At 43.2% G+C, this 24,326-nt stretch overlaps 1 protein-coding gene across 2 annotated transcripts in view; it reads left to right on the forward strand.

Annotated features, from left to right (window-relative positions):
• Positions 1-24,326, forward strand: part of sntb1 (syntrophin, basic 1) — a 58,389-nt gene that overhangs the window by 15,965 nt on the left and 18,098 nt on the right. For both annotated transcript variants that reach the window (XM_038995200.1, XM_038995199.1), the window contains exons 2-4: positions 10,821-11,037; positions 18,346-18,553; positions 23,274-23,410. In XM_038995200.1, coding sequence (XP_038851128.1) covers positions 10,821-11,037; positions 18,346-18,553; positions 23,274-23,410 — 562 coding nt within the window. The remainder of the gene's footprint in view (positions 1-10,820; positions 11,038-18,345; positions 18,554-23,273; positions 23,411-24,326) is intronic.

Genomic DNA, 24,326 nt, shown 5'->3' on the forward strand with positions numbered 1-24,326 from the left:
GGAGAGAGCAGAACCAGTAGATAGGAGAGAGCGGAACCAGTAGATAGGAGAGAGCAGAACCAGTAGGAAGGAGAGAGCAGAACCAGTAGATAGGAGAGAGCAGAACCAGTAGATAGGAGAGAGAACCAGTAGATAGGAGAGAGAACCAGCAGATAGGAGAGAGCAGAACCAGTAGATAGGAGAGAGCGGAACCAGTAGATAGGAGAGAGCGGAACCAGTAGATAGGAGAGAGCGGAACCAGTAGATAGGAGAGATCAGAACCAGTAGGAAGGAGAGAGAACCAGTAGATAGGAGAGAGCAGAACCAGTAGATAGGAGAGAGAACCAGTAGATAGGAGAGAGCAGAACCAGTAGATAGGAGAGAGCAGAACCAGTAGATAGGAGAGAGAACCAGTAGATAGGAGAGAGCAGAACCAGTAGATAGGAGAGAGAACCAGTAGATAGGAGAGAGCAGAACCAGTAGATAGGAGAGATCAGAACCAGTAGATAGGAGAGAGAACCAGTAGATATGAGAGAGCAGAACCAGTAGATAGGAGAGAGAACCAGTAGATAGGAGAGATATGTAGATGTGTATGACCTCACTCTGAAAGCATCCCGCTGGCGCCTGAACTAATGACACCACAACTACAACATACGCGTTACGATTAGACGAAAGGGGTTCAGCAAGGAATTCCCGTAAGATTACTTCATACCCTGCAGTTGCAGAGGGAGGCCTATTTGTTTGCCAGATCTGTCAGCTTCTATGCATAATGAGATGTCTTACGTTTCTGTTAGATGTTGTTACCTTTCTTTTCTTATTCTCCTTCGTTCCTTAAAGAACAGGGCCAGTCCTCGTGTTTCAGTGGAGGTTTCTTTACTTCGTTCCTTAAAGAACAGGGCCTGTACTCGTGTTTCAGTGGAGGTTTCTTTACTTTGTTCCTTAAAGAACAGGGCCTGTACTCGTGTTTCAGTGGAGGTTTCTTTACTTCGTTCCTTAAAGAACAGGGCCTGTACTCGTGTTTCAGTGGAGGTTTCTTTACTTCGTTCCTTAAAGAACAGGGCCTGTACTCGTGTTTCAGTGGAGGTTTCTTTACTTCGTTCCTTAAAGAACAGGGCCTGTACTCGTGTTTCAGTGGAGGTTTCTTTACTTCGTTCCTTAAAGAACAGGGCCTGTACTCATGTTTCAGTGGAGGCTTCTTTACTTTGTTCCTTAAAGAACAGGGCCTGTCCTCGTGTTTCAGTGGAGGTTTCTTTACTTCGTTCCTTAAAGAACAGGGCCTGTACTCATGTTTCAGTGGAGGCTTCTTTACTTCGTTCCTTAAAGAACAGGGCCAGTCCTCGTGTTTCAGTGGAGGTTTCTTTACTTCGTTCCTTAAAGAACAGGGCCAGTCCTCGTGTTTCAGTGGAGGTTTCTTTACTTCGTTCCTTAAAGAACAGGGCCTGTACTCATGTTTCAGTGGAGGCTTCTTTACTTTGTTCCTTAAAGAACAGGGCCTGTCCTCGCGTTTCAGTGGAGGTTTCTTTACTTCGTTCCTTAAAGAACAGGGCCTGTACTCATGTTTCAGTGGAGGCTTCTTTACTTCGTTCCTTAAAGAACAGGGCCAGTCCTCGTGTTTCAGTGGAGGTTTCTTTACTTCGTTCCTTAAAGAACAGGGCCTGTACTCGTGTTTCAGTGGAGGTTTCTTTACTTCGTTCCTTAAAGAACCGGGCCTGTACTCGTGTTTCAGTGGTTTCTTTACTTCGTTCCTTAAAGAACAGGGCCTGTCCTCGTGTTTCAGTGGAGGTTTCTTTACTTTGTTCCTTAAAGAACAGGGCCTGTACTCGTGTTTCAATGGAGGTTTCTTTACTTCGTTCCTTAAAGAACAGGGCCTGTCCTCGTGTTTCAGTGGAGGTTTCTTTACTTCGTTCCTTAAAGAACAGGGCCTGTCCTCGTGTTTCATGGGAGGTTTCTTTACTTCGTTCCTTAAAGAACAAGGCCAGTCCTCGTGTTTCAGTGGAGGTTTCTTTACTTCGTTCCTTAAAGAACAGGGCCTGTACTCGTGTTTCATGGGAGGTTTCTTTACTTCGTTCCTTAAAGAACAAGGCCAGTCCTCGTGTTTCAATGGAGGTTTCTGAGGGGATGACGGATCTTAATAATAGCCGAAACGGAGTTGATGGAATGGCATCAAACGGATGGAAACCATGTGTATGATGGATTTGATACCATTCCACTGATTCCACTCCAGTCATTACCACGAGCCCCGTCCTCCCCAATTAAGGTTCCACCAACCTCCTGTGTCGTGTTTGTACACCCTTTGAGTACATCTTTGTCATATTATCCTCTGAAACCTTCCCCTTGGATTAATGTAATACGAACAGTGAATGCCAGAACTGTTTATCAGCTGATACGTTTAGAGCTCCATCATTTAGGAATATAAACTGTTAAAACCTAATATATTTCTGCAATATATTGCCACTTCTCCTTAGAGATTGATGTAATGCAGTCAGACAGATCACTGTTGGTGGAAGCAGATCACTGCCTTTTGCAGTGAGTAAATGGTTGACATCAGTGTTGTTCACATGGCCCTGTAATTTAAACTAAGGTCTCCGTACAGTCTGATACATTTTGTTTATAGCAGGGTAGAAACAGCTATGTTATTCATGTCTACTGTGACTCGTGATCAATGCTGTGGATTTAACGTGATTCACAGATTGTGTCTATGAAACTGTGTAGCCACCAAATGACCAATGAATCCCATGTCCCAGAGCTGTGGTCTTTGGTCGGATTAGGCCTCTTGTGTGGTGTGGAATACTTCTAATGGCTCTACTCTCTCAGCTGTTGGTCAGGTTCACATCCAACGTTTGGAGCGATCCATCTAATCCTCAAACAATGCCAACCAACGTTTTCCCATGGAGGGGCAATATCTTTGAGTTCACAGAAAGGGTTAAACTGGGTAAAAGGTATGATTTGTGCTGTGACTCATAGAAGTGAGTTCAGAACACGTTATAGAATGGAATAACACTTCTAACAGACCTGGACCACCAATAGAACTGGACCACTAGTAGAACTGGACCACCAATAGAACTGGACCACTAATAGAACTGGACCACTAATAGAACTGTATAATAGAACTAGACCACTAATAGAACTGGACCACTAATAGAACTGGACCACCAATAGAACTGGACCACTAATAGAACTGGACCACTAATAGAACTGGACCACTAGTAGAACTGGACCACTAATAGAACTGGACCACTAGTAGAACTGGACCACTAATAGAACTGGACCACTAATAGAACTGTATAATAGAACTGGACCACCAATAGAACTGGACCACTAGTATAACTGGACCACCAATAGAACTGGACCACTAATAGAACTGGACCACTAGTAGAACTGGACCACCAGTAGAACTGGACCACTAATAGAACTGGACCACTAATAGAACTAGACCACTAATAGAACTGGACCACTAGTAGAACTGGACCACTAATAGAACTGGACCACTAGTAGAACTGGACCACTAATAGAACTTGACCAATAATAGAACTGTATAATCAAACTGGACCACTAATACAACTGGACCACTAATAGAACTGGACAACCAATAGAACTGGACCACTAATAGAACTGTATAATAGAACTGGACCACCAATAGAACTGGACCACTAATAGAACTGGACCACTAATAGAACTGGACCACTAATATAACTGTATAATAGAACTGGACCACTAGTAGAACTGGACCACTAATAGAACTGGACCACTAATAGAACTGGACCACTAATAGAACTGGATCACTAATAGAACTGGACCACTAGTAGAACTGGACCACTAATAGAACTGGACCACTAATAGAACTGGACCACTAATAGAACTGGACCACTAATAGAACTGTATAATAGAACTGGACCACTAGTAGAACTGGACCACTAATAGAACTGGACCACTAATAGAACTGGACCACTAGTAGAACTGGACCACCAATAGAACTGGACCACTAGTAGAACTGGACCACTAATAGAACTGGACCACTAATAGAACTGGACCACCAATAGAACTGGACCACTAATAGAACTGGACCACTAATAGAACTGGACCACTAATAGAACTGGACCACTAGTAGAACTGGACCACTAATAGAACTTGACCAATAATAGAACTGTATAATAAAACTGGACCACTAATACAACTGGACCACTAATACAACTGGACAACCAATAGAACTGGACCACTAATAGAACTGTATAATAGAACTGGACCACCAATAGAACTGGACCACTAATAGAACTGGACCACTAATAGAACTGGACCACTAATAGAACTGGACCACTAATAGAACTGTATAATAGAACTGGACCACTAATAGAACTGGACCACTAATAGAACTGGATCACTAATAGAACTGGACCACTAGTAGAACTGGACCACTAATAGAACTGGACCACTAATAGAACTGGACCACTAGTAGAACTGGACCACCAATAGAACTGGACCACTAGTAGAACTGGACCACTAATAGAACTGGACCACCAATAGAACTGGACCACTAATAGAACTGGACCACTAATAGAACTGGACCACTAATAGAACTGGACCACTAGTAGAACTGGACCACTAATAGAACTGGACCACTAATAGAACTGTATAATAGAACTGGACCACCAATAGAACTGGACCACTAATAGAACTGGACCACCAATAGAACTGGACCACCAATAGAACTGGACCACTAATAGAACTGGACCACTAGTAGAACTGGACCACCAATAGAACTGGACCACTAGTAGAACTGGACCACTAATAGAACTGGACCACTAATAGAACTGGACCACCAATAGAACTGGACCACTAATAGAACTGGACCACTAATAGAACTGGACCACTAATAGAACTGGACCACTAGTAGAACTGGACCACTAATAGAACTTGACCAATAATAGAACTGTATAATAGAACTAGACCACTAATAGAACTGGACCACTAATAGAACTGGACCACCAATAGAACTGGACCACTAATAGAACTGGACCACTAATAGAACTGGACCACTAGTAGAACTGGACCACTAATAGAACTGGACCACTAATAGAACTGTATAATAGAACTGGACCACCAATAGAACTGGACCACTAGTAGAACTGGACCACTAGTAGAACTGGACCACTAATAGAACTGGACCACTAGTAGAACTGGACCACTAATAGAACTGGACCACTAATAGAACTGTATAATAGAACTGGACCACTAGTAGAACTGGACCACTAATAGAACTGGACCACTAGTAGAACTGGACCACTAATAGAACTTGACCAATAATAGAACTGTATAATAAAACTGGACCACTAATAGAACTGGACCACTAATAGAACTGGACCACTAATAGAACTGGACCACTAGTAGAACTGGACCACTAATAGAACTGGACCAATAATAGAACTGGACCACTAATAGAACTGGACCACTAGTAGAACTGGACCACTAATAGAACTTGACCAATAATAGAACTGTATAATAAAACTGGACCACTAATACAACTGGACCACTAATAGAACTGGACAACCAATAGAACTGGACCACTAATAGAACTGTATAATAGAACTGGACCACTAATAGAACTGGACCACCAATAGAACTGGACCACTAATAGAACTGGACCACTAATAGAACTGGACCACTAATATAACTGTATAATAGAACTGGACCACTAATAGAACTGGACCACTAATAGAACTGGATCACTAATAGAACTGGACCACTAGTAGAACTGGACCACTAATAGAACTGGACCACTAATAGAACTGGACCACTAGTAGAACTGGACCACCAATAGAACTGGACCACTAGTAGAACTGGACCACTAATAGAACTGGACCACTAATAGAACTGGACCACCAATAGAACTGGACCACTAATAGAACTGGACCACTAATAGAACTGGACCACTAATAGAACTGGACCACTAGTAGAACTGGACCACTAATAGAACTTGACCAATAATAGAACTGTATAATAAAACTGGACCACTAATACAACTGGACCACTAATAGAACTGGACAACCAATAGAACTGGACCACTAATAGAACTGTATAATAGAACTGGACCACCAATAGAACTGGACCACTAATAGAACTGGACCACTAATAGAACTGGACCACTAATAGAACTGGACCACTAATATAACTGTATAATAGAACTGGACCACTAATAGAACTGGACCACTAATAGAACTGGATCACTAATAGAACTGGACCACTAATAGAACTGGACCACTAGTAGAACTGGACCACCAATAGAACTGGACCACTAGTAGAACTGGACCACTAATAGAACTGGACCACCAATAGAACTGGACCACTAATAGAACTGGACCACTAATAGAACTGGACCACTAATAGAACTGGATCACTAGTAGAACTGGACCACTAATAGAACTGGACCACTAATAGAACTGTATAATAGAACTGGACCACCAATAGAACTGGACCACTAATAGAACTGGACCACCAATAGAACTGGACCACCAATAGAACTGGACCACTAATAGAACTGGACCACTAGTAGAACTGGACCACCAATAGAACTGGACCACTAGTAGAACTGGACCACTAATAGAACTGGACCACTAATAGAACTGGACCACCAATAGAACTGGACCACTAATAGAACTGGACCACTAATAGAACTGGACCACTAATAGAACTGGACCACTAATAGAACTTGACCAATAATAGAACTGTATAATAAAACTGGACCACTAATACAACTGGACCACTAATAGAACTGGACAACCAATAGAACTGGACCACTAATAGAACTGGACCACTAATATAACTGTATAATAGAACTGGACCACTAATAGAACTGGACCACTAATAGAACTGGATCACTAATAGAACTGGACCACTAGTAGAACTGGACCACTAATAGAACTGGACCACTAATAGAACTGGACCACTAGTAGAACTGGACCACCAATAGAACTGGATCACTAATAGAACTGGACCACTAGTAGAACTGGACCACTAATAGAACTGGACCACTAGTAGAACTGGACCACTAATAGAACTTGACCAATAATAGAACTGTATAATAAAACTGGACCACTAATACAACTGGACCACTAATAGAACTGGTCAACCAATAGAACTGGACCACTAATAGAACTGTATAATAGAACTGGACCACCAATAGAACTGGACCACTAATAGAACTGGACCAATAATAGAACTGGACCACTAATAGAACTGGACCACTAATATAACTGTATAATAGAACTGGACCACTAATAGAACTGGACCACTAATAGAACTGGATCACTAATAGAACTGGACCACTAATAGAACTGGACCACTAGTAGAACTGGACCACCAATAGAACTGGACCACTAGTAGAACTGGACCACTAATAGAACTGGACCACCAATAGAACTGGACCACTAATAGAACTGGACCACTAATAGAACTGGACCACTAGTAGAACTGGACCACTAATAGAACTGGACCACTAATAGAACTGTATAATAGAACTGGACCACCAATAGAACTGGACCACTAATAGAACTGGACCACCAATAGAACTGGACCACCAATAGAACTGGACCACTAATAGAACTGGACCACTAGTAGAACTGGACCACCAATAGAACTGGACCACTAGTAGAACTGGACCACTAATAGAACTGGACCACTAATAGAACTGGACCACCAATAGAACTGGACCACTAATAGAACTGGACCACTAATAGAACTGGACCACTAATAGAACTGGACCACTAATAGAACTTGACCAATAATAGAACTGTATAATAAAACTGGACCACTAATACAACTGGACCACTAATAGAACTGGACAACCAATAGAACTGGACCACTAATAGAACTGTATAATAGAACTGGACCACCAATAGAACTGGACCACTAATAGAACTGGACCACTAATAGAACTGGACCACTAATAGAACTGGACCACTAATATAACTGTATAATAGAACTGGACCACTAATAGAACTGGACCACTAATAGAACTGGATCACTAATAGAACTGGACCACTAATAGAACTGGACCACTAGTAGAACTGGACCACCAATAGAACTGGACCACTAGTAGAACTGGACCACTAATAGAACTGGACCACTAATAGAACTGGACCACTAATAGAACTGTATAATAGAACTGGACCACCAATAGAACTGGACCACTAATAGAACTGGACCACCAATAGAACTGGACCACCAATAGAACTGGACCACTAATAGAACTGGACCACTAGTAGAACTGGACCACCAATAGAACTGGACCACTAGTAGAACTGGACCACTAATAGAACTGGACCACTAATAGAACTGGACCACCAATAGAACTGGACCACTAATAGAACTGGACCACTAATAGAACTGGACCACTAATAGAACTGGACCACTAGTAGAACTGGACCACTAATAGAACTTGACCAATAATAGAACTGTATAATAAAACTGGACCACTAATACAACTGGACCACTAATAGAACTGGACAACCAATAGAACTGGACCACTAATAGAACTGTATAATAGAACTGGACCACCAATAGAACTGGACCACTAATAGAACTGTATAATAGAACTGGACCACTAATAGAACTGGACCACTAATAGAACTGGATCACTAATAGAACTGGACCACTAATAGAACTGGACCACTAATAGAACTGTATAATAGAACTGGACCACCAATAGAACTGGACCACTAATAGAACTGGACCACCAATAGAACTGGACCACCAATAGAACTGGACCACTAATAGAACTGGACCACTAGTAGAACTGGACCACCAATAGAACTGGACCACTAATAGAACTGGACCACTAATAGAACTGGACCACTAATAGAACTGTATAGTAGAACTGGACCACTAATAGAACTGGACCACTAATAGAACTGGACCACTAGTAGAACTGGACCACTAGTAGAACTGGACCACTAATAGAACTGGACCACTAATAGAACTGTATAATAGAACTGGACCACCAATAGAACTGTATAATAGAACTGGACCACTAATAGAACTGTATAATAGAACTGGACCACCAATAGAACTGGACCACTAACAGAACTGGACCACTAGTAGAACTGGACCACGAGTAGAACTGTATAATAGAACTGGACCACTAATAGAACTGTATAATAGAACTGGACCACTAATAGAACTGGACCACTAATAGAACTGTATAATAGAACTGGACCACTAATAGAACTGGACCACTAGTAGAACTGGACCACTAACAGAGCTGGACCGCTAATATAACTGTATAATAGAACTGGACCACTAATAGAACTGGACCACCAATAGAACTGGACCACTAATAGAACTGGACCACTAGTAGAACTGGACCACCAATAGAACTGGACCACTAATAGAACTGGACCACTAATAGAACTGGTCCACTAATAGAATTGGACCACTAATAGAACTGTATAATAGAACTGGACCACTAATAGAACTGGACCACTATTAGAACTGGACCACTAGTAGAACTGGACCACTAATAGAACTGTATAATAGAACTGGACCACTAATAGAACTGGACCACTAGTAGAACTGGACCACTAGTAGAACTGGACCACTAATAGAACTGTATAATAGAACTGGACCACTAATAGAACTGGACCACCAATAGAACTGGACCACTAATAGAACTGGTCCACTAATAGAATTGGACCACTAGTAGAACTGTATAATAGAACTGGACCACTAATAGAACTGTATAATAGAACTGGACCACTAATAGAACTGTATAATAGAACTGGACCAGTAATAGAACTGGACCACTAATAGAACTGGACCACTAATAGAACTGGACCACTAGTAGAACTGGACCACTAATAGAACTGGACCACTAGTAGAACTGGACCACTAATAGAACTGGACCACTAATAGAATTGGACCACTAATAGAACTGTATAATAGAACTGGACCACTAGTAGAACTGGACCACTAATAGAACTGGACCACTAATAGAACTGGACCACTAATAGAACTGGACCACTAGTAGAACTGGACCACTAATAGAACTGGACCACTAATAGAACTGGACCACTAGTAGAACTGGACCACTAGTAGAACTGTATAATAGAACTGGACCACTAATAGAACTGTATAATAGAACTGGACCACTAATAGAACTGGACCACTAGTAGAACTGGACCACTAATAGAACTGGACCACTAATAGAACTGGACCACTAATAGAATTGGACCACTAATAGAACTGTATAATAGAACTGGACCACTAATATAACTGTATAATAGAACTGGACCAGTAATAGAACTGGACCACTAATAGAACTGGACCACCAATAGAACTGGACCACCAATAGAACTGGACCACTAATAGAACTGTATAATAGAACTGGACCACTAATAGAACTGGACCACTAATAGAACTGTATAATAGAACTGGACCACCAATAGAACCGGACCACTAATAGAACCGGACCACTAATAGAACTGGACCACTAATAGAACTGGACCACTAATAGAACTGTATAATAGAACTGGACCACTAATAGAACTGTATAATATAATTGGACCACTACCGGCCTGGTACAGATTGTGGGGTTACAGCAGGGTCACTTTATGAGTCTGCATATGAATCTCCTCTATAGGACACTAGCTAGCTCTACTGAAGTTACGTTGGCAAGGACTCTTAGCACTATCCTCACCAAAACAACAGCAGTAAAGGCATGACCTCTCTACCAATGAAAACATAGTAAATTATTCCTTTGTCCTGTTGGTCCAGTGATGGACATGTGGGAAGCCAGCCTCAAGGCAGGCTGTAAAAAAGCTTACTCATAATTCTCGTCTCTCATATTCCAGTGAAGTACATGAGAGAAGCCACCCCCTATGTGAAGAAGGGTTCTCCTGTGTCAGAGATAGGCTGGGAGACGCCCCCACCTGAGTCTCCGAGGCTGGGTAGCCCCCACTGTGACGTCCCCGTCACCCCCACCATGTCCCTACAGGGGGACAGGAGGTACATCCCCTTAAAGATGTGTTACGTCACCAGGAGCATGACTTCTCCAGACCCTGAAAACAGGTAAAGGCTCCAGCATCATTCTGCATCACTGTTATTCTGTTTCCCCCCGTATATTATTATCCACAGGGGCGTAACGGCAGGGGGTGCAGAGCTAGGTAGGGTAACACTTCTACAATTATAATTGATTGGATTTATATTGCTAGTGTTTTGCCAGATACAGTGCCTTCAGAAAGTAGTCATACCCCTTGACTTATTCCACAATTGGTTGTGTTACAGCCTGCATTCAAAATGGATTCCATTGATTTTTCCGCCCACCCATCTACACACAATAACACATAATGACAAAGTGAAAACATGTTTTTATCAAGTCAATAATCAAATGTATTTATAATCAATCAATCAAATTATTATTTATAAAACCCTTCTTACATCAGCTGATGTCACAAAGTGCTGTACAGAAACCCAGCCTCAATACATGTTGGAATCACATTTTGCAGTGATTACAGCTGTGAGTCTTTCTGGGTACGTCACCTGTATTGTACAATATTTGCACAGTATTCTTTTTTTAAATTCTTCAAGCTCTGTCAAGTTGATTGTTGATCATTGCTATCCAGCCATGTTCAAGTCTTGCCATAGATTTTCAAGCTGATATAAGTCAAAACTGTAACTAGGCCACTCAGGAACATTCACTATCTTCTTGGTTAGCAACTCCAGTATATATTTGGCCTTATGTTTTAGGTTATTGTCCTGCTGTGAGGTGAACTTGTCTCCCAGTGTCTGTTGGAAAGCAGACTGAACAAGGTTTTCATCTAGGATTTTGCTTGTGCTTAGCTCTATCCTGTTTATTTTTATCCTGAAATCTCCATAATCCTTGCCGATAACAAGCATACCCATAACATGATGCAGCCACCACCATGCTTGAAATTATGAAGCGTGGTACTCATTAATGTGTTGTGTTGGATTTGCCCCAAACATAACGCTTTGTATTCAGGACATGAAGTTCATTTCTTTGCCACATTCTTTGCAGTTTTACTTTAGTGCCTTGTTGCAAACAGGATGCATGTTTTGGAATATTTGTATTCTGTACAGGCTTTCTTCATTTCACGCTGTCATTTAGGTTAGTATAATTAATAACTTCACCATGCTCAAAGGGATATTCAATGTCTGTTTTTTTTTCTTCTCCCATCTACCAATAGGTGCCCTTCTTTGAGAGGCTTTGGAAAACCTCCTTGGTCTTTGTGGTTGAATCGGTGTTTGAAATTCACTGCTCAACTGAGGGACCTTACAGATAATTGTATGTGTGGGGTACAGAGATGAGGTAGTCATTCAACAATCATCTTAAAAACTATTATTGCACACGGAGTGAGTCCATGCAACTTATTATGTGACTTGTTAAGCAAATGTTTACTGCTGAACGTATTTAGGCGAGCCATAACAAAGGGGTTGAATTGACTCAAGACATTTCACCGTTTCATTTTTAAATAATTTGTAAACATAATTCCACTTTGATACAATGGGGTATAGTTTGTAGACTAGTGACACAAAATCTCAATTAAATCCATTTTGAATCCAGACATTTTGAATCCAGACTGTAACACAACAAAATGTGGGAAAAGACAAGGGGTGTGAATCCTTTCTGCAGGCGCTGTAATTAAAGCAACACATTAGATTGAGAGGAGGGAAGGACTCATCTCATCCACCACCAATGTGTAACTTCCACCACTGGTTTCTCCTGGGACAATGTAACAGGGACGGTCATCTCATCCACCACCAATGTGTAACTCCCACCACTGGTTTCTCCTGGGACAATGTAACAGGGACGGTCATCTCATCCACCACCAATGTGTAACTTCCACCACTGGTTTCTCCTGGGACAATGTAACAGGGACGGTCATCTCATCCACCACCAATGTGTAACTCCCACCACTGGTTTCTCCTGGGACAATGTAACAGGGAAGGATGGTCATCTCATCCACCACCAATGTGTAACTCCCACCACTGGTTTCTCCTGGGACAATGTAACAGGGAAGGATGGTCATCTCATCCACCACCAATGTGTAACTCCCACCACTGGTTTCTCCTGGGACAATGTAACAGGGACGGTCATCTCATCCACCACCAATGTGTAACTCCCACCACTGGTTTCTCCTGGGACAATGTAACAGGGAAGGCTCACCTCATCCACCACCAATGTGTAACTCCCACCACTGGTTTCTCCTGGGACAATGTAACAGGGAAGGACGGTCATCTCATCCACCACCAATGTGTAACTCCCACCACTGGTTTCTCCTGGGACAATGTAACAGGGAAGGACGGTCATCTCATCCACCACCAATGTGTAACTCCCACCACTGGTTTCTCCTGGGACAATGTAACAGGGAAGGCTCATCTCATCCACCACCAATGTGTAACTCCCACCACTGGTTTCTCCTGGGACAATGTAACAGGGAAGGCTCACCTCATCCACCACCAATGTGTAACTCCCACCACTGGTTTCTCCTGGGACAATGTAACAGGGAAGGACGGTCATCTCATCCACCACCAATGTGTAACTCCCACCACTGGTTTCTCCTGGGACAATGTAACAGGGAAGGACGGTCATCTCATCCACCACCAATGTGTAACTCCCACCACTGGTTTCTCCTGGGACAATGTAACAGGGAAGGACGGTCATCTCATCCACCACCAATGTGTAACTCCCACCACTGGTTTCTCCTGGGACAATGTAACAGGGAAGGACGGTCATCTCATCCACCACCAATGTGTAACTCCCACCACTGGTTTCTCCTGGGACAATGTAACAGGGACGGTCATCTCATCCACCACCAATGTGTAACTCCCACCACTGGTTTCTCCTGGGACAATGTAACAGGGACGGTCATCTCTGTGACAGTCACAGTGGATTAACTGCTACGCTTCTCAACTATCAGAGTGTTCAGAGTTTAAGAGATGTTACCTTGATTAATCAACATAAAGCAACGTTTTTTATCCGACACACATAGCCTACCTTAATTAACATAGAGAAACGGTTTCTATCAGACACACATAGCCTACCTTAATTAACATAGAGAAACGGTTTCTATCAGACACACATAGCCTACCTTAATTAACATAGAGAAACGGTTTCTATCAGACACACATAGCCTACCTTAATTAACCATAGAGAAACGGTTTCTATCAGACACACATAGCCTACCTTAATTAACATAGAGAAACGGTTTCTATCAGACACACATAGCCTACCTTAATTAACATAGAGAAACGGTTTCTATCAGACACACATAGCCTACCTTAATTAACATAGAGAAACGGTTTCTATCAGACACACATAGCCTACCTTAATTAACCGTAGAGAAACGGTTTCTATCAGACACACATAGCCTACCTTAATTAACATAGAGAAACGGTTTCTATCAGACACACATAGCCTACCTTAATTAACATAGAGAAACGGTTTCTATCTGACACACATAGCCTACCTTAATTAACCGTAGAGAAACGGTTTCTATCAGACACACATAGCCTACCTTAATTAACCGTAGAGAAACGGTTTCTAAGTGGCATAGAAATATAATTACCAGAAGGGGAATGCCCTCAGAGCCATGGCAATGTGACCGTTCTAGTAGTTCTATGTCTATGCTCTCTGGTCTGTGAGATGAACCACACTATGAACAGGAAGTCAGTCACTGAGGGGTTAGACCACAGCTAGCCTACTTAATGAAGTGCCAATATGGCTCACATACAGTGCATTCAGAAAATATTCAGACCCCCTTTCCACATTTTGTTATGTTACAGTCTTATTCAAAAAAAAAAAAGTTTTAAATCCTCATCAATCTACACACAATACCCCATATTGACAAAGCAAAGACAGGTTTTTTTTGTGCAAATTTATAAAATAAATAAATAAATGAAATATCACGTTTACAGCACATACAGTGGGGCAAAAAAGTATTTAGTCAGCCACCAATTGTGTAAGTTCTCCCACTTAAAAAGATGAGAGAGGCCTGTACTTTTCATCATAGGTACACTTCAACTATGACAGACAAAATGAGAAAAAAAAATCCAGAAAATCACATTGTAGGATTTTTAATGAATTTATTTGCAAATTATGGTGGAAAATAAGTATTTGGTCAATAACAAAAGTTTATCTCAATACTTTGTTATATACCCTTTGTTGGCAATGACAGAGGTCAAACGTTTTCTGTAAGTCTTCACAAGGTTTTCACACACTGTTGCTGGTATTTTGGCCCATTCCTCCATGCAGATCTCCTCTAGAGCAGTGATGTTTTGGGGCTGTTGCTGGGCAACAAGGACTTTCAACTCCCTCCAAAGATTTTCTATGGGGTTGAGATCTGGAGACTGGCTAGGCCACTCCAGGACCTTGAAATGCTTCTTACAAAGCCACTCCTTCGTTGCCCGGGCGGTGTGTTTGGGATCATTGTCATGCTGAAAGACCCAGCCACGTTTCATCTTCAATGCCCTTGCTGATGGAAGGAGGTTTTCACTCAAAATCTCACGATACATGGCCCCATTCATTCTTTCCTTTACACGGATCAGTCGTCCTGGTCCCTTTGCAGAAAAACAGCCCCAAAGCATGATGTTTCCACCCCCATGCTTCACAGTAGGTATGGTGTTCTTTGGATGCAACTCAGCATTCTTTGTCCTCCAAACACGACGAGTTGAGTTTTTACCAAAAAGTTATATTTTGGTTTCATCTGACCATATGATATTCTCCCAATCTTCTTCTGGATCATCCAAATGCTCTCTAGCAAACTTCAGACGGGCCTGGACATGTACTGGCTTAAGCAGGGGGACACGTCTGGCACTGCAGGATTTGAGTCCCTGGCGGCGTAGTGTGTTACTGATGGTAGGCTTTGTTACTTTGGTCCCAGCTCTCTGCAGGTCATTCACTAGGTCCCCCCGTGTGGTTCTGGGATTTTTGCTCACCGTTCTTGTGATCATTTTGACCCCACGGGGTGAGATCTTGCGTGGAGCCCCAGATCGAGGGAGATTAACAGTGGTCTTGTATGTCTTCCATTTCCTAATAATTGCTCCCACAGTTGATTTCTTCAAACCAAGCTGCTTACCTATTGCAGATTCAGTCTTCCCAGCCTGGTGCAGGTCTACAATTTTGTTTCTGGTGTCCTTTGACAGCTCTTTGGTCTTGGCCATAGTGGAGTTTGGAGTGTGACTGTTTGAGGTTGTGGACAGGTGTCTTTTATACTGATAACAAGTTCAAACAGGTGCCATTAATACAGGTAATGAGTGGAGGACAGAGGAGCCTCTTAAAGAAGAAGTTACAGGTCTGTGAGAGCCAGAAATCTTGCTTGTTTGTAGGTGACCAAATACTTATTTTCCACCATAATTTGCAAATAAATTCATTAAAAATCCTACAATGTGATTTTCTGGAAAAAAAATTCTCATTTTGTCTGTCATAATTGAAGTGTACCTATGATGAAAATTACAGGCCTCTCTCATCTTTTAAAGTGGGAGAACTTGCACAATTGGTGGCTGACTAAATACTTTTTTGCCCCACTGTAGGTCTTACCTCTGTTGTCAGTGTTGCTGTATCACACTAACAGTAGAACGACAGTAACAAACATGACAATATAACCATCAAAGTAGTGAATGTTTTATCCAGTCCGTCCCAAGACACATCAGATATAAATCACTAAACACAGAGGTTCATCTAACACACTATCACAACCTAGCATGTGTTTGTATTGAGTGATAATTACTGGCGTCACTACAATGTTTTGGTCGTCTATTAATAACTTCCATCGTTTCAGCACGTTGCTCACGACAACAGGCTAACCTTCAGTTACTTTAGAGTTACATACTGGAAGATGCCTGCTACCACACAAACACACATGCTGCTATCTGAGATGTTCCGGACGTGTGCTGCAGGCTTGTTGTAGCTGACTGGTAGAGAGGAGCAGAGCTCTCGTCACTAGTGGAAATGTAAACAGCTGTTAGGTGAGAGACGTCCACACTACCCAGCCAGGAGAGGAGAGAGTTTCCTCCCTCCTCAGACAGATTTACTGCATCTCTCTGTCTCTCGTTTATTCTAGGGCTATAAATAGACTAGGCTTAATATTGACTGATTTAGTATTAATTTAGGACGTCATAGAGAGCAAGCGATGCTAAAGTGTAAAACAGTTTTCTCATGCCTATTTTAGCTTGAGATATTTGCCTTTTTCCCCCGAGACGTTTTTTCTTCTTCTCTCAAATAAAAAGCAGTTTGTCAGTGGAAAACAAACAGGCAGACAGACCATCATTGACCAGGAAAGGCATTGAAAGATTTGCCACACAGCGAGTCCACTTTCTAAATCTGGCCTTGGCTTCTTTAATGGCTCAGTAGATAGTGTCCCATGTTGGAGAGATGACCTGGCTGGATGTGGATGGACCTTGAATGGGGAGAACACACCTGGGTTCAAATACTATTTGAAGTCTTTAAAATATTTGAGTTGTGCTTGATTGAGCTTGTAAGTGCAATGCCCACCCATCTGGCACTGCAGGCAGACTAAAGCAAACGCTCAATATATACAAAATGATTCCAAATAGTCTTTGAACCCCGCAGGTCTGGGGGAGAGCTTGGGCCTCTTTCCAGGAACCTCTCTGTCTGTCTGTCTCTGACTAACGTAAACACTTCAGCTCCCTCCATTTGACATCTGGCTTCTGTTTCTCCTCAATCAAGTCTCTGGTTTCTATTTTTAACTGTGGTGGGGGACTGGGGAGTGGGAGGAGGGTTAATGGGGGAGTGGGGGGAGGGTTGGTGGGGGCGAGTAGGAGAGAGAGAGCACCTGCAGTTGATCTAGTGGTTTGTGACATCATGAGAACATGGTCTCCCACTGTCTCTGATTAATGACAGTAGATTTATCAACAATGGTCGTACTCAAGTCCCTCAGGTCTGAGGTGAAAATGGTTTCCTTCAACCTTGTTCATTTTATTTATCTTTGTTGTTAGCTGAATGTATTCATATACTTAGCTAATGTTTCCAAAACCAAAAGGCTTGAAACTTACTGCACATCCCACAAGAGACAAACCCTATCAACCCATGATGAGTAAGCAGGTGTGTAAATAAATACATACCCACTGTACACACAGTGCTCGGTACATCAAAGGAAATGTGTATCTCAGCCAGAAGAAGAAGAAGAGACGCTGTGTGAAACAGTCTCTAATGGTGCTTGGGATCATTTCCATTCACTTAGGACATCATCCTTTCCCTTCAAAGGGAAGTAGCCTTTGTTGAACTGAAGAAGCCTTTTCTCATGTCCACTGGAAGCTGTGCCATGGGAGCTATTTGCCTGTGACAAAACTAATTCACAGCTTTCTCTATGTCTTTCTGTCTGTTTGTGTGTTCTCCAGGCAGTTAGAGCTGCACTCTCCGGACGCCAAGCATACTGTGGTGTTACGGTGTACAGACACAGCCTCGGCCCAGGCCTGGTTCGAGGTCATGCAGTCGGCGACCTCTAACCTCATCAACAAGGTCATCACAGAGGTCAAAGAGCACACAGGAAGAACAGGAATCGCAGGGAGCAGAGAGATCAGACACCTGGGCTGGCTGGCTGAGAAGGTGGGAGCTACTCCGTACTTTATTGAATGTTGGTGCAGGAAAACACCTGAAAGAAACGTGCTTCCCTTTAATCAGACGTATAATATGTATTCACACCCCACCTTCTGATAATAACTCATATGTGATTTTTGTGAGGTAGTTATACGATGGTGAGTCAAGCATTCTTGGAACCTCATATAGTATAGCTGATGCAGTAGTTTCCAACAGAAGAAGCCTGGCTGGGAGCTTTGTAGTGTTCCTTCTGTACAGTACAGCACCTATTGATCCCAGGTGACTGTTTCCTGCGTGACTCCAGGTTTTCCCCCCTCCTCGTCCGCCTCTAAATCCTCTTTCATCACTCTCTTATTAGTCAGGGCCTGCCTGGCAGAGAGAGAGAGCGAGACGGCTAATACCGAGTAGACTATAGCCCTGTACTTTGGTCAGTCAGTCAATCAGTCAGTCAGTCAGTCTGCCAAGCCAAGCCAAGCCAGAGGAGGCTTTCCAGGCTTCTTAATGAGTTCCTCTTTTATTACTGCCTGCCTGCCCCATAGTGTGTCACAAATGGCACCCTAGTGCACTATATAGGGAATAAGGTGCCATTTGGGATGTAGATTCTGGAGTCTGTGAATAATTATAAGGCCTAAAGCATTTCAGCGTGTGTGGAGTGGAGTGGTCTACCCAGGGTTCGCCTGCCGTCCAAGTTCCTCTAAACAACGTCAATCTGACGCACTCAGGATGCTGGAGTCTCAGTCTCTACTTAGCTGTGTGATGGTCAACAGACTACAGGCTGGAGTCAGTCTCTACTTAGCTGTGTGATGGTCAACAGACTACAGGCTGGAGTCAGTCTCTACTTAGCTGTGTGATGGTCAACAGACTACAGGCTGGAGTCTGAGTCTCTACTTAGCTGTGTGATGGTCAACAGACTACAGGCTGGAGTCAGAGTCTCTACTTAGCTGTGTGATGGTCAACAGACTACAGACTGGAGTCAGTCTCTACTTAGCTGTGTGATGGTCAACAGACTACAGACTGGAGTCAGTCTCTACTTAGCTGTGTGATGGTCAACAGGCTACAGGCTGGAGTCAGTCTCTACTTAGCTGTGTGATGGTCAACAGACTACAGGCTGGAGTCAGAGTCTCTACTTAGCTGTGTGATGGTCAACACACTACAGACTGGAGTCAGAGTCTCTACTTAGCTGTGTGATGGTCAACAGACTACAGACTGGAGTCAGTCTCTACTTAGCTGTGTGATGGTCAACAGACTACAGACTGGAGTCAGTCTCTACTTAGCTGTGTGATGGTCAACAGACTACAGACTGGAGTCAGTCTCTACTTAGCTGTGTGATGGTCAACAGACTACAGGCTGGAGTCAGTCTCTACTTAGCTGTGTGATGGTCAATAGACTACAGGCTGGAGTCAGTCTCTACTTAGCTGTGTGATGGTCAACAGACTACAGACTTGAGTCAGTCTCTACTTAGCTGTGTGATGGTCAACAGACTGGAGTCTGAGTCTCTACTTAGCTGTGTGATGGTCAACAGACTACAGACTGGAGTCAGTCTCTACTTAGCTGTGTGATGGTCAACAGACTACAGGCTGGAGTCAGTCTCTACTTAGCTGTGTGATGGTCAACAGACTACAGGCTGGAGTCTGAGTCTCTACTTAGCTGTGTGATGGTCAACAGACTACAGACTGGAGTCAGTCTCTACTTAGCTGTGTGATGGTCAACAGACTACAGACTGGAGTCAGTCTCTACTTAGCTGTGTGATGGTCAACAGACTACAGACTGGAGTCAGTCTCTACTTAGCTGTGTGATGGTCAACAGATTACAGACTGGAGTCAGTCTCTACTTAGCTGTGTGATGGTCAACAGACTACAGGCTGGAGTCTGAGTCACTACTTAGCTGTGTGATGGTCAACAGACTACAGACTGGAGTCAGTCTCTACTTAGCTGTGTGATGGTCAACAGACTACAGACTGGAGTCAGTCTCTACTAAGCTGTGTGATGGTCAATAGACTACAGGCTGGAGTCAGTCTCTACTTAGCTGTGTGATGGCCAACAGACTACAGGCTGGAGTCAGTCTCTACTAAGCTGTGTGATGGTCAATAGACTACAGGCTGGAGTCAGTCTCTACTAAGCTGTGTGATGGTCAACATACTACAGACTGGAGTCAGTCTCTACTTAGCTGTGTGATGGTCAACAGACTACAGACTGAAGTCAGTCTCTACTTAGCTGTGTGATGGTCAACAGACTACAGACTGAAGTCAGTCTCTACTTAGCTGTGTGATGGTCAACAGACTACAGAGCAGACCCTCTGGAGTTCAGCATGCTAATGTGATCAGATATCGGAGAGGAGGGGAGAGGAGGAGGAGAGGACAGGAGAGGAGAGGAGGGAAAGGGGAGAGGAGAGGAGGAGGAGAGGTGGGGGAGGAGAGGAGAGGAGGAGGAGATGACAGGAGAGGAGAGGAGGTGAAGGGGAGAGGAGAGGAGGAGGAGAGGAGAGGAGGGGAAGGGGAGAGGAGAGGAGGAGAGGAGGGGAAGGGGAGAGGAGAGGAGGAGGAGAGGACAGGAGAGGAGGGGTAGAGGAGATGGAGAGGAGAGGAGAGGAGAGGAGAGGAGAGGAGAGGAGAGGAGAGGGAGGGTGGGGAGGAGAGGAGAGGAGAGGAGAGGTGGGGGAGGAGAGGAGAGGAGAGGAGAGGGAGGGGAGGAGAGGAAAGGAGAGGTGGGGGAGGAGAGGAGAGGAGAGGGAGGGGAGGAGAGGAAAGGAAAGGAGAGGTGGGGGAGGAGAGGAGAGGAGAGGGAGGGGATCCTTGTTTTACAGCCTTGTTGAGGTTGCTCTGTGCAACTGTCCTGAGCCTGGCTTTAACCACAGACTTTATATTCACTCTCATACTATAGCCAATTATACTGTGGCAGCGTTTTAAATTGAATGATTGTTACACACTAACTATGTGGTTGTGTGGGCTTTAGTTACAGCTACGTTTGTGAGCCTGTATATGGTGTTTTAATATGGTTACTTGGCAACATGTGTTGGTAATGTTATAGGATTGACCTATGGCCACCAGAATCATATATTCTCATAACTAGCTGAGGACTTCATAGTGAGACAAGAGGCTTATGGTTATAAGGATTGTGCTGTAACTTTCATAATGAGGATTGTGCTGTAACTTTCATAATGAGGATTGTGCTGTAACTTTCATAATGATGATTGTGCTGTAACTTTCATAATGAGGATTGTGCTGTAACTTTCATAATGAGGATTGTGCTGTAACTTTCATAATGAGGATTGTGCTGTAACTTTCATAATGAGGATTGTGCTGTAACTTTCATAATGAGGATTGTGCTGTAACTTTCATAATGAGGATTGTGCTGTACCTTTCATAATGAGGATTGTGCTATAACTTTCATAATGAGGATTGTGCTGTAACTTTCATAATGAGGATTGTGCTGTAACTTTCATAATGAGGATTGTGCTGTACCTTTCATAATGAGGATTGTGCTATAACTTTCATAATGAGGATTGTGCTGTAACTTTCATAATGAGGATTGTGCTGTAACTTTCATAATGAGGAGTGTGCTGTAACTTTCATAATGAGGATTGTGCTGTAACTTTCATAATGAGGATTTTGCTGTAACTTTCATAATGAGGATTGTCATGCTGTATAATGTTATGCAAGCCGGTGTTGTATTGGGTGTCTGAGAGTTGAGAGTTTATCTACAGGCCAAGATGAATAAACTGTATAAAGTGCCTTCCTGTGAAAAATAACCAAGATATTGTTACTAAGACTTAGTTACATAGAAAAATGCTGGAGACATTCAAGGTTGTGTCTTTGCTGTTTGTAGTAGTATGTGCTTATCACTCTTGCTAAATTGTATTTTCTAGTCCATAACATTCCCTCCATTGCACCAGTAACCCCCATGCAAATGACAACAGCAGCCTGTCACGCTGTGTGGTGTGTTTTCTCTCAGACAGAGAGTATTCTAACACGGTGTGGTGTGTTTTCTCTCAGACAGAGAGTATTCTAACACTGTGTGGTGTGTTTTCTCTCAGACAGAGAGTATTCTAACACTGTGTGGTGTGTTTTCTCTCAGACAGAGAGTATTCTAACACTGTGTGGTGTGTTTTCTCTCAGACAGAGAGTATTCTAACACGGTGTGGTGTGTTTTCTCCTAGACCTAGAATATTCTAACACAGTGTGGTGTGTTTTCTCCCAGACAGAGAGTATTCTAACACAGTGTGGTGTGTTTTCTCCTAGACAGAGAATATTCTAACACAGTGTGGTGTGTTTTCTCCCAGACAGAGAGTATTCTAACACGGTGTGGTGTGTTTTCTCCCAGACAGAGAATATTCTAACACAGTGTGGTGTGTTTTCTCCCAGACAGAGAGTATTTTAACACGGTGTGGTGTGTTTTCTCCCAGACAGAGAGTATTCTAACACAGTGTGGTGTGTTTTCTCCTAGACAGAGAGTATTCTAACACAGTGTGGTGTGTTTTCTCCTAGACAGAGAATATTCTAACACAGTGTGGTGTGTTTTCTCCCAGACAGAGAGTATTCTAACACGGTGTGGTGTGTTTTCTCCCAGACAGAGAATATTCTAACACAGTGTGGTGTGTTTTCTCCTAGACAGAGAGTATTCTAACACAGTGTGGTGTGTTTTCTCCTAGACAGAGAGTATTCTAACACAGTGTGGTGTGTTTTCTCCCAGACAGAGAGTATTCTAACACGGTGTGGTGTGTTTTCTCCCAGACGGAGAATGAGAAGCAGCAGTGGAAGCCAGTGCTGGTGATGGTGACGGAGAAAGACCTGCTCCTCTATCACAGCCTTCCACGCATGAAGGCATCCTGGCACAGCCCTGCACACACATACCCTCTGTTAGCTACACGGTACGCTACACACACCCTCTCTCTACTAGCCACAAGACAAATAGCTGCTGCTATCCACACAGTAAGCAAAAGACACCGTCTTCCTGCAAGTCAAATAGCAAAACACATTTATCTTATCTTAGCCACATGGTTAGTAGCATCCACCATGAACAACCCAACCATGACCACATGATAATCCTCCGCCACTCCAAACACGCCTACCCTCTATTGGCCAAGCAATGTTCAGAACCTACATACCCTCTATTGGCCAAGCACTAATCAGAACACGCCTACCCTCTATTGGCCAAGCAATAATCAGAACACGCCTACCCTCTATTGGCCAAGCAATGTTCAGAACCCGCCTACCCTCTATTGGCCAAGCACTAATCAGAACACGCCTACCCTCTATTGGCCAAGCAATGTTCAGAACCCGCCTACCCTCTATTGGCCAAGCACTAATCAGAACACGCCTACCCTCTATTGGCCAAGCACTAATCAGAACACGCCTACCCTCTATTGGCCAAGCAATAATCAGAACACACCTACCCTCTATTGGCCAAGCAATGTTCAGAACCCGCCTACCCTCTATTGGCCAAGCAATGTTCAGAACCCGCCTACCCTCTATTGGCCAAGCACTAATCAGAACACGCCTACCCTCTATTGGCCAAGCAATAATCAGAACACACCTACCCTCTGTTGGCCAAGCAATAATCAGAACACACCTACCCTCTATTGGCCAAGCAATAATCAGAACACATCTACCCTCTGTTGGCCAAGCAATAATCAGAACACGCCTACCCTCTATTGGCCAAGCACTAATCAGAACACGCCTACCCTCTATTGGCCAAGCAATGTTCAGAACACACGTACCCTCTATTGGCCAAGCAATGTTCAGGACCCATCTACCCTCTATTGGCCAAGCAATGTTCAGAACACG

The sequence above is a fragment of the Salvelinus namaycush genome, chromosome 5 (assembly GCF_016432855.1).
Source record: "Salvelinus namaycush isolate Seneca chromosome 5, SaNama_1.0, whole genome shotgun sequence".
Lineage (NCBI taxonomy): Eukaryota > Metazoa > Chordata > Actinopteri > Salmoniformes > Salmonidae > Salvelinus > Salvelinus namaycush.